Below are 14,356 nucleotides of genomic sequence, written 5' to 3'. Positions count from 1 at the left end.
ATTCTCTAAGGGGAATTATTTTTATTACTCTTGGCCAGTTAAGCTTTTCGCACTTGAATTTACAAGTTTCGCAAAATATTAAGGCCTTAAAATAACTGGAATTAAATAGCACACAAGTATAAAAAACGGCTAGCAATAAACAGGATTTAACAATGAATTGCCTAGATTCTTCAGAATGACCGGAAACTAAGAAACGCAGTAGACCAACGGGTCCAAAGAAATTAAAAGGCGTACATACATTTCCCCACATTTAACTGAGGTACCTCACCAATTATTCTCAATGTAAGACTGCATCCTACATCTACTAAATGTGACACTTTCCTGTATAATAGAACTAAATGTGAACACATGCCCACTCCTTGTTCAGCAGCTGAAATTCACAACTGAAATTCCCACACTGCTCACCTTTCCTTAGTGTCACATCCTTGTGCAGAAACCCCCAGGGCTCTGTTACCCAGAATCCTCTGTTGTTCGAGCTCATGAGAAGTATGAGCATATAATTATTTGAAAGTGTGTCAATGAGCAATGCACAGCAACTTCTGTGCTCAAAATAAATGTGCAGTGTGGCAACGCGATCTCGTAAATGGGGCCACAAATGGTAAGTGCTGCCTACAGGTCACTGTAAAGCACTGCCGTTGTATGAGGAGTGGGGTCCTGTGGGCACCGCCACCATTTGATCTGCTGAAGTGAAGTCATAGGCTGGATTACTTGAGGAACCAATTATCAGACAGAATCAATGCAGACCATTGTGATGTCATCTTTGGCAAAGCAGCCACTGTATCGATTCCACACAGGTTTGCATGAGTATTCATTTCTCTATAGTCCTACAGTAAAGAAGTGCTTACACTTTTTACAGCTACACACTGCATTATAAATTGTAGTGAAAAAGACACTCACACCCATGACATGAGCTACTTGTGAAATGCATGTGGAATCACCAGGAGTCACATGTAGCTTCCCACACATCAAGGTGTTCCACATGACAAGCACATGCACTATTCTGTCCTGGCCGACAAAAATGGGTTAAAGAAAAAGTTAAAGGCAAACTTGAAAGCATTGTGGGCCGTGGCCCGCCAGTCTGGCTCGATCTTATACTGCTTGCCCACAGGGATCAGCGGTGAAGCACAGTTGAGGCAGTGGATGGCTTTAAGCTCAAACACGGGCCATTTGCTTCCCAAGCGGCCCTCAAGCACAGTGCTGAACTCCACAATACTACCCATGCCTAGGTTCAGCAGGACATGCTTGAACTCATTGCTGGCCCTGAGTACGATATCTTTTGTGGCATCGTCATCTTCCAACGTGCCGTTCCGGCCCTTCTTGTCCAACGGCATGCCCATCGTCACCTCGAACTTGTAGCGGTCGAAGCGTTTGATGTGACACTCGTGCTTCGCTAGATACTTCAGTCGGCATAGCTCCTCTTCGTGGAGCGTGACATTCTGTGGGTCACATTTGGGATAGGCCTCACCATACAAGCAGCGCATCCAGTCTCCCAAAAAGACCGGCAGCAGGTTGATGACCGACTGAGGACCATTCTCAATGTCCGTCACCCGAACATACTTAAACCGGCCCGTCCAGGTGACACGGTGGCCCTCTAGGTGACTGCAGAGGATCTGAATCTTAGCCATATTGGACTCCTTCCAGGCCCGTGGACCACATAAGAAGCTGTATTGCTGCCAGGTCAGCGTAGAGTTGTACACCTTCATGCCCTCTGAACGATAGACATACATCCAGGTGAAGAGGAAGACTGCTGAGATCCAGACCAAAATGAGTTTGACCACACTGCTCTTGGACAGGGACTTGATGATGTCCAGCAGGGAGAGGCTAAAGCGGGTCCATAGTCGCAGAATGACTGGGATAGCACACACCGCCACGGTGACGATCATCTTGGTTAGCTCCAGAGCCAAGAACCACTTGAACATCTGAATTAGCAGCATGATAGTTAAACCCAGGGTGAGAATGGGGAGCGCAAATAAAAACAAGAAGTAGCCCACGCAGCTGCGGATCAGTCCGATGGTGGTGGAGTTCTGGAGGAGGATCATGGAGAATTCCCACCACATAAAGCACACCAGGTAGGGCACCAGGAAGCAGTAGGTGCCCCGGAATCCACGAAGCCGGGCCATCCTGAAGAGCAGATAGAACAGGTACATGTACAGCAGGCAGGGAATGCTCAGCTTCAGGACTACAAAGTCACCCAGCGGCACCACCATGAAGGTCTTTCCCAGGAAGCGCAGGAAGGACATGTCCGCTGGCAGGAAGTTGGTCATGTCACACACGGATGACGCCATCTCAACGAGGAGTGCCTGCCGGGCAAACGACTCTGCTGAGGAGTGTAGGCTCATATAGCTGGTGACGGTGAAGAAGACTGCCACGGTGGCCAGCTCAGAACATGGGATCCAGGCCTTATCACTCACAGGAAAAGAGAAGATAACAAAGAAGACCGACAGAAAGAAGTATAGATAAGGTTCCAGATGGTTCCAGTCAAAGTTAGACTCGGCCTGCTCCACATCAATGTTGGGCTCAAAGCGGGTTAGCAAGGTGGTGAGTGCACGGAAGTTCTCCCAAGCCTTGCTGTTCTGGAATACTCGCAGGGTGCAGATCACCATGGAGAAAAAAGAAAGGTAAAAGATGACCAGGGGGATGATAAAGGCGAAGAATTCGATGGTGAGGTTGCTGATGATGAAGAAGAAGATGAGCGCGTTCACATGATGGGTGGGGATGATAGCACTGAGCCACTGCATCCCCGCTCTTGACGCCCAGTCAATCAGGTGTTCCTTGATCTCAATAATTGCGTGAAGCGGGTACTTCAGAATCTGAAATAAATCACAAAGTGACAAGACGTCAGATTTCAAATCTTGTTGCAGGTGAAATATTTGTGATAATTATTTTTGCTGATAAATTTTTATATAACGCTAAACACTTCGGCCTTTCATGCTGAAACATTTCACCACACTCTTTCTAAACATAGACCACATTAAGGCCAATGTGAATACATTTGCATAATACTGTCCAAGCCAACACAAACATATTTGTGTAGTACTGTCCAGGCGAAGAGTATACGTGTGTAGTATTGTCTAAGCTAACGTGAGTATATTTGTATAGTATTTTCTAAGCCAGGTCATCACTTTCGGAGCCTATGGGTTCTACTGTCATCTGAAGAACTTCTATCTTCAGTCCTATCACCAAAAGGGGGCCTCCTTTAAAACAGGTCTTGTTAAGACATTCACATAAAGACAGAACCATTTATTTCCTCTGTATTGCATGATTGTCCAGTGACAGCTGTTTGTAGTGTCGGATTTATATTAGGGCACTAAATGTGTGGTTTTCAAACTGTTAAATATCTAGCATGAATCAGACCATAAAACTATAATTAATTACAGAGGCTTAACTGGGGCAGACACCAGGAACCTAGGCGATTGTGGTAGCAGGGTGTGTGGCTGGTGGCGCAATATACCTTGCGATGCAGGGGCAGGTTGTCTGGGTTCTTCTCCAGGGTCTCATCTTCATCGTCGTCGTCGGTGCTCATACCTTCCAACACCAAAGGTGGGATGATGCCCCGGGCGTATTTTTTGGTGACTTCCACGAAATCGTCCAAACCCACATATTCGTTAGCTGTGAGGACACACGATTACCAGAAGATCATCACACTATTCTAATGAAGCCTTTAAAAACATTAGCTAGTAAATGCTGGGAAACTGACAGCTGCGGACCGTAGGATCAGGAGTATCCCTACTTTCAACTGATAAAATGATGCATTCAATTAAAAACATGCTAAAAAGAAAACTGATCAGCTTTCTCGTGGTCACATCATTCTGCATTCAATCGGTTTAAAATAACAAGATTCACCTTATAAACAGCATTTCAAACTGAGGTTCACAGGAATGAGCTGCAGGTAAAAGTGTTCAGTGAGCACTGCTTGTGAATGAATAATTATCATTTCTCATTACTGTTTACTAGCATGTGCATGGGATGTTACATCACGCAGATTCAATATCTGAACTTCCTGAAATTCAGTACATACACTGTATAATTCTTCAAGGTAAGCATGAAATGAATGAGAATGAAAAGTTGGACTAGCACCACACACACACGCACACACATATAGGGTATACCTATCCTTATGGGGCCCGCTCATTCACTTCTATGCACACACACACACACACACACACGCACACACATGTAGTGTATACCTATCCTTATGGGGCCTGCTCATTCACTTCTATGCACACACACACACACACACACACACACACACACACACACACACACACACACAATCAAATCCTTACCAGGACTCTCACTGCTGACCAGTCTCTCCAGCACCCGCCTCTGCTTCTGCACAGAGCTGGGGACCGGGCCTGGCGTGGCAACACCATCTGTGGAGGTGATACATTCAAAATTTTAATCCAGAATGATCTGCAGCTAGACAACTTCTCACAACAGCCTTCATAGGACGTTGACGATTCCGCACCGGATGCTTTACCTAGGTCTGAGTTGACCTGCCCAACGTTCTCCAGCATCTCAGAAATGGCTACCTTCTTCTTCTTCTCGGGGTTCAACTTCCAGTACATGAGTAAGGCAGCCTTCCTCACGGCTTGCTCGAACCTACTCTCAGTGGCGAGCTTCTTCACTTCCTCCTCATTCTCTGAGGTTATACCTGCAGGGTGTGTGCAATGTATCATGCATGGTTTCCCTTATCTACTGCTAAGCTCATATTCTACACAAAGAAACTTCAACAGTGATGCTCTGCTATACACATCACGTGCTTTTTAGAGCAGGCAGAGTAGCTCAGATTCTAATGCAGTAGATTTACCATGTCTCACATGACCAACTCTAGTATGCTTTAGTAAAACAGGGACAAGATTAAAGGATTAAAAAGAACATGCACAGAGTGATGACCGGTGAAACTACAGGATGATGAGGGAGACTACATTTCCCAGAATCCTTGCCCAAACCCCACCCACCTTTCCGCTCAGCCAGGCACTGTTTCAGGAGCTTGACGGCTTCTTTGCGGCCATTTTTGGCAGCCTGGACCAGCCAGCCTACTGCATTGCATTGGTTCAGCTCCTCATCCCTCTGATCTGCCAGCTTAAGGTAATACTTCCCCATCTGCAATCACACAGACAGTGGGCATGCCAGAACTTGGTCATTAATGATGCTCAGTTATACAGGTTCTATGGATTCAAACACACATGCAAACGATGCAGACTCTGCCTCGATGGCAGTTCCACAAATCAAGCCAGAGATGATGACTATTGTCTGATGTAAATTCTCATTCAACAGGAAACAGAGCTAAGACATATTTCACTGCCATCCTGATGATTACCCTAACACTGGGAGAAAGCTGCACAAAACAGTAATATGACAGTGAGTACCCTATAACACTACAGGATTAAGAGGAAACTGTTTACTCCAGAGACAACACAGCTAATAACAAAGGTCCTTTTGGTTGAGGCAGTTAATTTTATCTGTTCACCACTCCAACATGACACCACAGTGTAATTCCAACCTAACACTGGGGTTTTTCTATAGGTTATCATCCAGAGGGTAGTTGTGACCTCATAATGAAGGGGCCAGAAATTCAGAGTATCCTTGTCTAAACCAGCAACCTGTCTGAGCCTTATGTAATTCAAAAATGTTCAAAGATATTACAGCTGAGAGGTCCTGCAGAGTAGGCTTCGTGATCATGCCCTGCTCTCTGTATTACAATGATGTTTCCTAAACGTCTGCAATGGCACAAGGAAAGAACTGGAGGAATAAAACTGCAAAAAGCAATCACTCAGGAAGGAGACTCACCTCAGTTTGGGCTTTGGGGTCTCCATTCTTAGCCTTGTCCTCCAACTCCTCAAGGCTGATCTCCTCTGCTGCCTTGGCCTCTTCACACACAAACACATACACACATTCAGCTGCTTATCCATTTCCCAATGAAATCACTGGACATGACAACTGGATTGCTCAACAAGACCTTTGCTAAAGTTTGTTCATCACTGGCAACCTTCAGACTGAAGGCCTATGTCCTATTATTGTGCTACATGCTGTTTAACTTCAAACCATAAGATGTCATCAATGGCAATTAACGTGCCCCCCATATGAGGAGTACTAACAAGGCCCAAGAGTTAAATATTTATCCTCTCTTTAAACAGTCAACAGGATTCTTTTCTACATGTACCAGAAAAATACCATGGAAATAGAAAGCTGTACTTAATTCCTGTTTACTCCTGTTTGCTTGAGGCCAGGCAAGACAACTTAGGCACACATTTACTCACAAGTGCAGGGATTCACAAATGCTCCTGAAAGGGCAGAGGGCTATGTAAACAGGGGATCTGCTGTTTCTGGGTCTGATGGTGGGAGGTAATGTTCCACACATCACAGCTCAATCATTGCCTTGTTCTGAGCTGCGGGGGGCACGATCAATAGAGAAACGGAGACGGCAGAGTGGAGTTTAACCACAGACTGGGACACATAGCCAAAGGCTTGCTATGTCTGTAAAGGCTTTTCTACGTCTGATGTGTACATCCTTACTTCACCATTCACTCCTCCTGACTCCTACCTGGTACTTTCTGAATCATTTTTCAGCTTTTGATTCAGTGTAATAAACATGCTTTTTAAATGTAAATTCATACAAAAATATATGTAAATGATATGAAAATAACTGAGCTGGCTAGGAAGATGGAAAAGTCAAACTGTACAAATTTAAACTGTAGGTTCTAGAGGTGCACTGTTGTGTTACAGATGGGGTTATATCCCCAGACAGGCCAAATCGTCTTTGTTGGTTGATCCGTCTCAATATCAGCTGGTGCGACAAGGGAAAGACAGCAACATCAACACCTCTGGCTGGTAATCTCACTCTGTTGTGCAATGCCAGCATCTCCGAAAGGCCGACCAATAGCTTAATGGGAAAAGAAATTGATGGTACACACCAGCCGCCCTGCCAGCAAACACTCCTAGAAATAAATCCTTATTTTAATCCTACCACTCAATAATGCCCCAGGAGAAAATGAAAAGCTATATTCTTCCCTGCAAACAGGGACAGGTCTCACAGGAAGCTTAAAAGCACTGCGATTGATTTTCACATTTTCCCTTTTGAAATGGGGAAAAAAAGCACAGCGTATCCACAAAGGACAAAGTATGTGCAGTTTGAACTTGGGCAGGATTACATACCAATACCAAGTTCATAAATCAAACTAGCATATTTTTATCATGTCAGCTTGGGATTTACAGTTTCTGTTTTGATTGATCTATGCCATATAAAAATTATATGACTGCGGCTCAGTTATAACGGAAAAGAATCATTTTACATAAAAAAAATAGCCCTCGGCGCTTTTCTCTTGCATTTAGCAAACAGACTTTATGTCACCAAGCCAAATATGACATAAATCTACTAAAGCAATCGCGGTTTAGTTCAGCACAACAAAATGTACTAAAAAAAAACAACTGAGGACATGCTACAAAATGTGGGAAGTGGCATATTTCCTGGAACAGATCTTTGCTGACCAGCTAAATTGAAAACTGAAGATATCAGAGTAAACAATGTGGTGGTTTAAAATAACACATCAAGTACCTGTATCACAAAGCAGGATTTCTCGCTTAGTCGGATAACTTGTCGGATTTAATGTATTCTAGGCTAAATGTAAATGTGAACAAAGGTTAAAGTCCAGTTAAACTGGGGTACCATAAATCAGACAAGTTATCCATCTAATCAGGAAATCCTTCATAATACAGGCCTCAAGTTAATAGAATCCACTGTTTCCGCTGGTAACATTTCTTTGTACCAAAATCTTTGCCGCCACGGAATAAAAAATAACCAATCCAACCAATCAATTATCTAATTCATCGACTTTTTTTTACATGGGTTCAAATGTTGGGGAGAATCGAGCCACAAAAGAAACAAAATATAATCGTAGAAATGAGCAAAACAGTTGTCTTGTCAGACTGCAGCAAATTTTGTAACGGTGGAACTGGAAACAACATGGGAGCACAGATGAAAACACACACTGGATTTTGGAATTGGAACTGGATTTTAGGCTGCAGCAGATGAACATGATGGACTGTAACGGTGGAACAGAGCGGAAAATAAGAAGACAGACATATGACACACGAAACAACGCAGGTTGTAAGACTGCTGTGACAGCAAAAGACCAGGGAGCATCACGGAGGGCCAAGTGAGACCCCAGAAACCCTCTGAAAGTGCATATCCACCCCTGCAGCAACACATACAGCAAAGGCTGCATTTTAGCGGCTCACATACTTTAACACTCACTTCTGTTTTCCTAGCTGTGCTTTACACAACTTAGCAGTTAAGGAACAACAGTAAGATATTTACGTCAATGATGCAGGGTTGTATTTTAAGCACAACTGCACTCCTAAGCTGGGCGAGAAACCCTTCTGACTTGGACAGCACAAATGAATATGGCGAACTGCTCTTGAGAAGAGCATCTGTTATGTAAAGATTTTTGTTAAAAAAAGAGACGAATGTGAGGAAATCATTCATATAGACAAAGCACAGACTGGCACAGCCTGACAGTGGAAGACCAGATGGTTCATCCAGTTTCAAATCTGTAGGCAGGCAGGTGGCCAATGCTTGGCTTACAGTGGCCACGATGCCGATGGTGGGTGTGATGGGCGATGTGGCTGGAGAAGGTGCTTACATAACCAGTATGATGGCAAACTTACAAACGACACTTAGCAGCAGGGTAAGCAACCAGGACAGCGCCCTCACGCATGTCCTGCCTGGAACCAGTGACAGTAGGCAGACCAGCTTCCAAGACAAGATCTGGGGGATTTTTATAGCAGGTACAGCACTAAATTTAAACCGAAAAGCCTCACTAAGACCCAGCGCCAAGTGTGTTTTCATGGCATATATTTGCCTTGTTATTTTCAGGTTCGGAAAGTTGGCCACTCTCTAGAGTGATTGCGTAGAGCGTAATGATAGTACCATCACTGAACCATCCTGGAGGGATGCACAACAGCCTGGGTGATCCACTCGGATCATGGTTATTTTTACAGGTGCCCAATGAATGGGGCAGCATTCGAAGACCTTTTAAAAATAAGTACTCCAAAGCTACTATGGAAAAAGAGACGGGACAATGAAGAACAGGAAGTGTCCACCGGAGCAGCTCCCTGGTCCATGCCAGCCACAGTAAGGGCACATTGCCCCTATCCCTCGGGCCTTAAATTCCTCAGTCATGGTGTTACTTTCCGAAAAGCAGAGGGGCACGTCTCTTTCCCCTGCATATGTCTAAATCCACTTAGCCTGTCACCCCTATTTCCCATAAAATACTCTGTACAAAGACTTACTTCCAAACAGTGCAACCTAACTGATTAAACTAACAACCATTTTAGCACTTATTAGGAGCTGTTAAAATAAATGGAAAACCAGCATTGTGTAAAGGTTGCCAGGATTAGGGTTAATATCCAGTTAATTAATGGGTACAAATGGGGATTATCTGTCTGCCTGTCTTTCTCTTGCTGTATGCTTAAACATTGATAACAGGGCCATTTTTAAACATAAAATTTTATTTAAATGATAAATAAAAACTTTTTATTCCACAATCAGCAGCGGAAAACCAAAGTTGCCCTTATACACAAAAGCGAGAGGTGAACGCAAACATTAAACAATATTAAAGAGCATATCGTCTTTCAAAAGGCCCAATTAGACCCCAGAAGTTCACACAATGCAACTTCTGATTTAACAGATACAGACATGGACAAATATGTTGCTGCCCTTCTGCAAAAAAATACAACTATGTCTGAAATAACTTGAAAGTGACAAAAGTTTAATGGCATCCTTTATTGTTTATTCCTATTTAACACAAATTAGAATTTGCTTTTGATTACTGATTCAGTCGAATATTTTATATTATTAAACAAATGAAAATGGCACAGACAAAAAAGATGGCACCCTTAATTTAATAATTTGTGGCACCACCTTCTTCAGAAATCACTGCAAACAAGTGATCTCTGTACCTCACAGTGAGGCGTCTGCATTTGCCAGCATTACCCACTCTTCCTGAGCAAACTGCTCAAGCTGTCAACTTTGAAGGGTTGGATCTCCACACTGAGATTTTTAGATCTTTCCATAGATGTTTCATAAGATTAAGATCTGGGCTCATGGAGGGCCATTTGTGAATAGTCCAATGTTTTTTCTCAGCCATTCTTGATTGATTTTAGCTGTATGTTTTGGGTCATTATCCTGTTTGAGGACCCATGACCTGCGACTGAGGCTGAGCTTTCTGACACTGGACAGTATGTTTCGCTCCAGGATGCCTTGGTAGTCTTCGGACTTCATTGTGTCCTGCACAGACTCAAGATTCCCCGTGTCAGATGCAGCAAATCAGCCCCAAAACAAACCCTAACCCCTCCATGTTTCACAGTAGGTATGGGGGTCTTTTCTTTTAAAGCTTCATTCTTCCTTCTGTAAATATAGAGCTGGTGTGACTGGCCAAAAGCTCAACCTTTGTCTCATCAGTCCAAAGGAAATTCTCCCAGAAACTTTGGGGCTTGTCAACATGCATTATGGCGAATTCCACTCTGGCTTTTTTCTGCCAATAGGGGAGCCCTCTGGGGTCTTCTTCCATTATTCTTCAAAATTTGACAGAATGGTACAATCAGAAAGTGACGTACCATGACCTTGGAGCTCAGCTTTAATGGTTTTGGCTCTTTTTCTACTATCAGTACAATCCTTCTGATCAACCAGCGGTTGCATTTCCTCTTGCATCCATGTCCTGGGAGGTTGGCTACAGTCTCATGAACTTTTTAATAATATTTTTAACTGTGGTCACAGGTACATGAAGCTGCTTTAACATGGTTATTTATAATCTTCTTCCTGAGCTCCTCAGACAGCTCTCACCTTTGCTTTCTCTGGTCCATGTTCAGTGTGGTGACACAATGATACCAAACAGCACAGTAGCATGTTCTGACCATTTAAATAGGCTGAATGGCTCATGAAAAGCACCTGTGCTACTAATTAAGGTTAAACACTTACTTTGAAACATGACCATAATGCAAGAGTAAATAGTCTCTTTAGGGGTTCCAACAAAGCTGTCCATATTATTTTAGCGTATCTTTGTAAAATAAACAACAAATCGTTTCCTTTCACAATTATATTGGTTTACTCTACCACATACTAAAGGCATGCAGGTATATGTTAGACAATTGCTTTTAAATTGAATAACTTTTCAGGAGAAATGAAGCATCGTTTCAATAAGCTGTAAGGGTAGCAACATTTTGTCCATGTCTGTATCTATACAAATGTTGGGATCTACAGCAGCCAATCACAACAGACACAGATGGTGTGTCTTTATTTTTCAGGGAACATCTTCAAGTACCAGAGAGCTCAGTGTGTGACCAAGTCACCCTTCAGTAAAAAGCCAGCCCTGCTAATTGCCCTTATGTTTTACAAATAACCATTGAGTAAGCAGTACACCTTATCCTGAGCTCTCTCCAGAATAGTGATAATAGCTCCCAGAACCCTATACTAGCAAGAACTAAATCCAGGCGAATCCAGAGGCACGGGATGTCAAACATAGTGGGAGGGTTATTTTCTGCACCACCAGACTGGAGGCCAGCAGGGAGAACGGCCGCCTGACTCAATCTCCCCACCCGGCATTCTGAAGATTCTTGGCAGAGCAGCTCAGCATAGTGACAGTCTCTCTTCAGGGCTTCTAAGTAATTGTTTACCCAGTATGCTTCTAGCTACTGGTGTCCAATTTCTCTTCAAACCAATGGATGAAGGAGGTGTGGGATCAGGGGCTTCTTATCGGCTTAGTGGGGATTCCAAGCTTCCAGCATTTCTCTGAAGCATCGTGAAGAGAGGTAACAGGAAGCTTGCAAAGATGTGAACTGCTGGATTCTCCAACCATCATGAGAGCCTGCCATTCAGCTCCACATGGCAAAGAATCACAAACCCCGCCTCTCAAAGACTACATATTTGGTTAAGAATGATGGATATCGAGTCAAATTCCAAAAAATTCAAGTCCCAAGTGGACAGCCACCTTAACAAAGATGCGAAGACCCAAAACACTTCGGGAAACTGACCCACAACAGCTTTGTGGTTTGCTTTCACCTGAAGCTTCTGAGAAACACCACCTCCCGGCAGAGATAACCTAGCGACATTATATTGTGCCATCAGAGAGGTTATCAATCACATGTCCCATGTGGATGGACGCCACTCACCAGCCTCAAACTGCGGTGTGTGACGCGGTGAGCTGGACGACACAGTAGCTGCACCGGCTGCGGTCCTTTGATCCTCCAGCAGCGATGGGGACGGTCGGGTGATGCCAGTAGCAGCGTTCAGCTGGGAACGACCCAAGTGGGTTGCAGGCCGGACGGGCTGGTGCTGGGGGCTCGCAGGGGGCACAGTGACCGAGGGAGACATGGGGGAGGCCAGAGGGGTCATGTGAGCAGGGGTGGGAGAGGAAACTGGCAGGACGGGACAGGTCCCAGTTTGGTTGCCAGAGGGGGAAGGACAAGGGGATGCTAGGGTGGATCCTGGAGGCAGACAGGAAGGAGTGGGGGCAGGTGTGGTGGGAGGGGTGCCTGATGGGGGAGGACAGAGGTCCATCTCTCCTGAGTTAGGAAGAAAGGGTAAAATAAAACACATAGCATACCCAGTAAAACTTCTTTCCAATGCATGGTTACGCTAAATTATAATGTACCTTAGCTGTACTACAAATTCATGGGGTAAAGACCTTTTTCTACACCAGGCGTGTCAGTACAAAACCCTCAGACAATAATCACACAATAATGACAATATCCTGGTAAACAAGTTTTTAACAAAGTACAAAAAACAAATAAGAAAGAGTCTCAGTTTTTTATAAGTAGTTCTTCCATCCATCCATTTTCCAAACCGCTTATCCTACTGGGTCGCGGGGGGTATAAGTAGTTCTTATAAAACTTATATAACAATTATAAGTTTGACAGTTGTGTTACATTGGCAATATATTAATACAGCTAATAAGGCCACCAATTAATACATTAATACAACTTTAAAAGCCACCAAACCCAGTCGAAAAAGAAATTCAGTATGAAATCCAATAAACTATATTATTTTTAACTGCATTGAAATAATCCCTGAATTATGCCTGCAAGCTGTTAAATGTTAAATTGCTAGATTATTTAGATGTATGTTCGGATGGTAGGTGCTCGAATAGGGGTGAGGGCTGGATGACGTGGTTTAGGGTAAATTTTGCGAGCTGTGCTCAGGTAGGCAGAACATAGATGCATGCGCACTCGTAATTTTAACGCTTCATGATTATATGTTTTAAAATAACGGGCAATAAAATCTGTTTTATATCGGTTTAAATGATTACCCTTTTCAGTTACAGAGGGACTCCAGTCTCTCATTTTTCGATATTCGTACATTCGAGGTGACCTTACTGTAAATAGTGTCGCATGCAGTGTTACTAGGACTTGAATTCTGGGCAATATAATTGGAAGTTCGCAAATGTAACGGGAAGGAGGACGACACAAAATTATTACTAGTGTATCGTAGAAAACGATCGCAAAGTAAGACGACTAAAGGGTCGCTTTTCAAACGCCGATGCACCGTTTCCCCGAAGAATAAGGCACTGACATGGCTAGAAATATTTCAAATTTTTGGTCTTTTTAACAAACAAAATGTTCTGTATTATATCATAATCAACATCTACTTAACCCCAAAGAGTGTTACCGTAGAGTTTCAGCTATACATAAACCATACTTGTTTATTTTTTTAATGACGTAAAGGTCAAAAAGTCGGTTTGTTACATAACATAAAAACGATGGAAATAATGACGTATTCAAAGTCGAGAAAATCCCAGCCTTATGCATACTGATCCAAATGTTAATGGCTATTCCATACTATGATGATGTGTCATTACTTATGTCTTATAACGACAGCTTTAACAAATAGTATTACGGCACAAACCTAACAAGTCCTGTTTTGGATAATAATTATAACCATAATTTAAATGTGTTACAAATCAAATGTATATTGGCACTAAAACTGGCACCACGTTACTGTACAAGCAGTTCAAGCAATGAACTTATCTATTTATTTTTGTGACAAACATGCACCGTACTTACTCTTTGGTCTCAGGACAAGTAGCGGTCTATAAAAGCAAGTAATATATCTTTTACGATTTAAATTTAAATACGCCGAAAGCCTTCCCCATTTATTCGACTTAACTTTTTACACGATTATTCACCGGTACAATAACAATTTTTAACTAATAAAACCATATAACCTCCGCACAGTTGACAATGACAATGTCTCCGCCCACTTGGAGTTTTTAAATATTTCTATTGGCAAAACCAAGGGCTAGTTTCGAAACTCCTCATCTGATTGGTTCCGAATTCAGGAAGTTTGTCCTATTTCCTG

General features: G+C 43.1%; 1 protein-coding gene across 1 annotated transcript; it reads right to left on the bottom strand.

The window, feature by feature from the left end:
• Position 1: 1 nt before the first annotated feature.
• On the bottom strand, positions 2-14,335 carry LOC125704979 (wolframin-like). The gene is made up of 8 exons (XM_048971217.1): positions 14,062-14,335; positions 12,172-12,564; positions 5,794-5,873; positions 4,962-5,106; positions 4,481-4,654; positions 4,287-4,373; positions 3,452-3,609; positions 2-2,810 (listed from the first exon to the last, which is right to left on the bottom strand). Exons 2-8 carry the CDS (start codon positions 12,557-12,559, stop codon positions 996-998), a joined length of 2,847 nt encoding a protein of 948 aa, XP_048827174.1. The 5' UTR covers positions 12,560-12,564; positions 14,062-14,335; the 3' UTR covers positions 2-995.
• Between the last annotated feature and the right edge of the window lie 21 nt (positions 14,336-14,356).

This window comes from Brienomyrus brachyistius, chromosome 12, assembly GCF_023856365.1.
Source record: "Brienomyrus brachyistius isolate T26 chromosome 12, BBRACH_0.4, whole genome shotgun sequence".
Taxonomy (NCBI): Eukaryota; Metazoa; Chordata; class Actinopteri; order Osteoglossiformes; family Mormyridae; genus Brienomyrus; species Brienomyrus brachyistius.
The sequence above is the reverse complement of the archived record's forward strand: the minus strand, read 5'-3'. Positions and strand labels throughout refer to the sequence as shown.

Excerpts from the sequence above, each read along its gene's own strand:
- LOC125704979 (XM_048971217.1), bottom strand. The coding sequence starts at position 12,559 with ATGGACCTCTGTCCTCCCCCATCAGGCACCCCTCCCACCACACCTGCC. Across the intron at positions 4,655-4,961 it reads GTGCCTGGCTGAGCGGAAAG|GTATAACCTCAGAGAATGAG; the intron begins GTGGGTGGGGTT and ends CACACCCTGCAG. Across the intron at positions 2,811-3,451 it reads ACCTGCCCCTGCATCGCAAG|ATTCTGAAGTACCCGCTTCA; the intron begins GTATATTGCGCC and ends GATTTATTTCAG.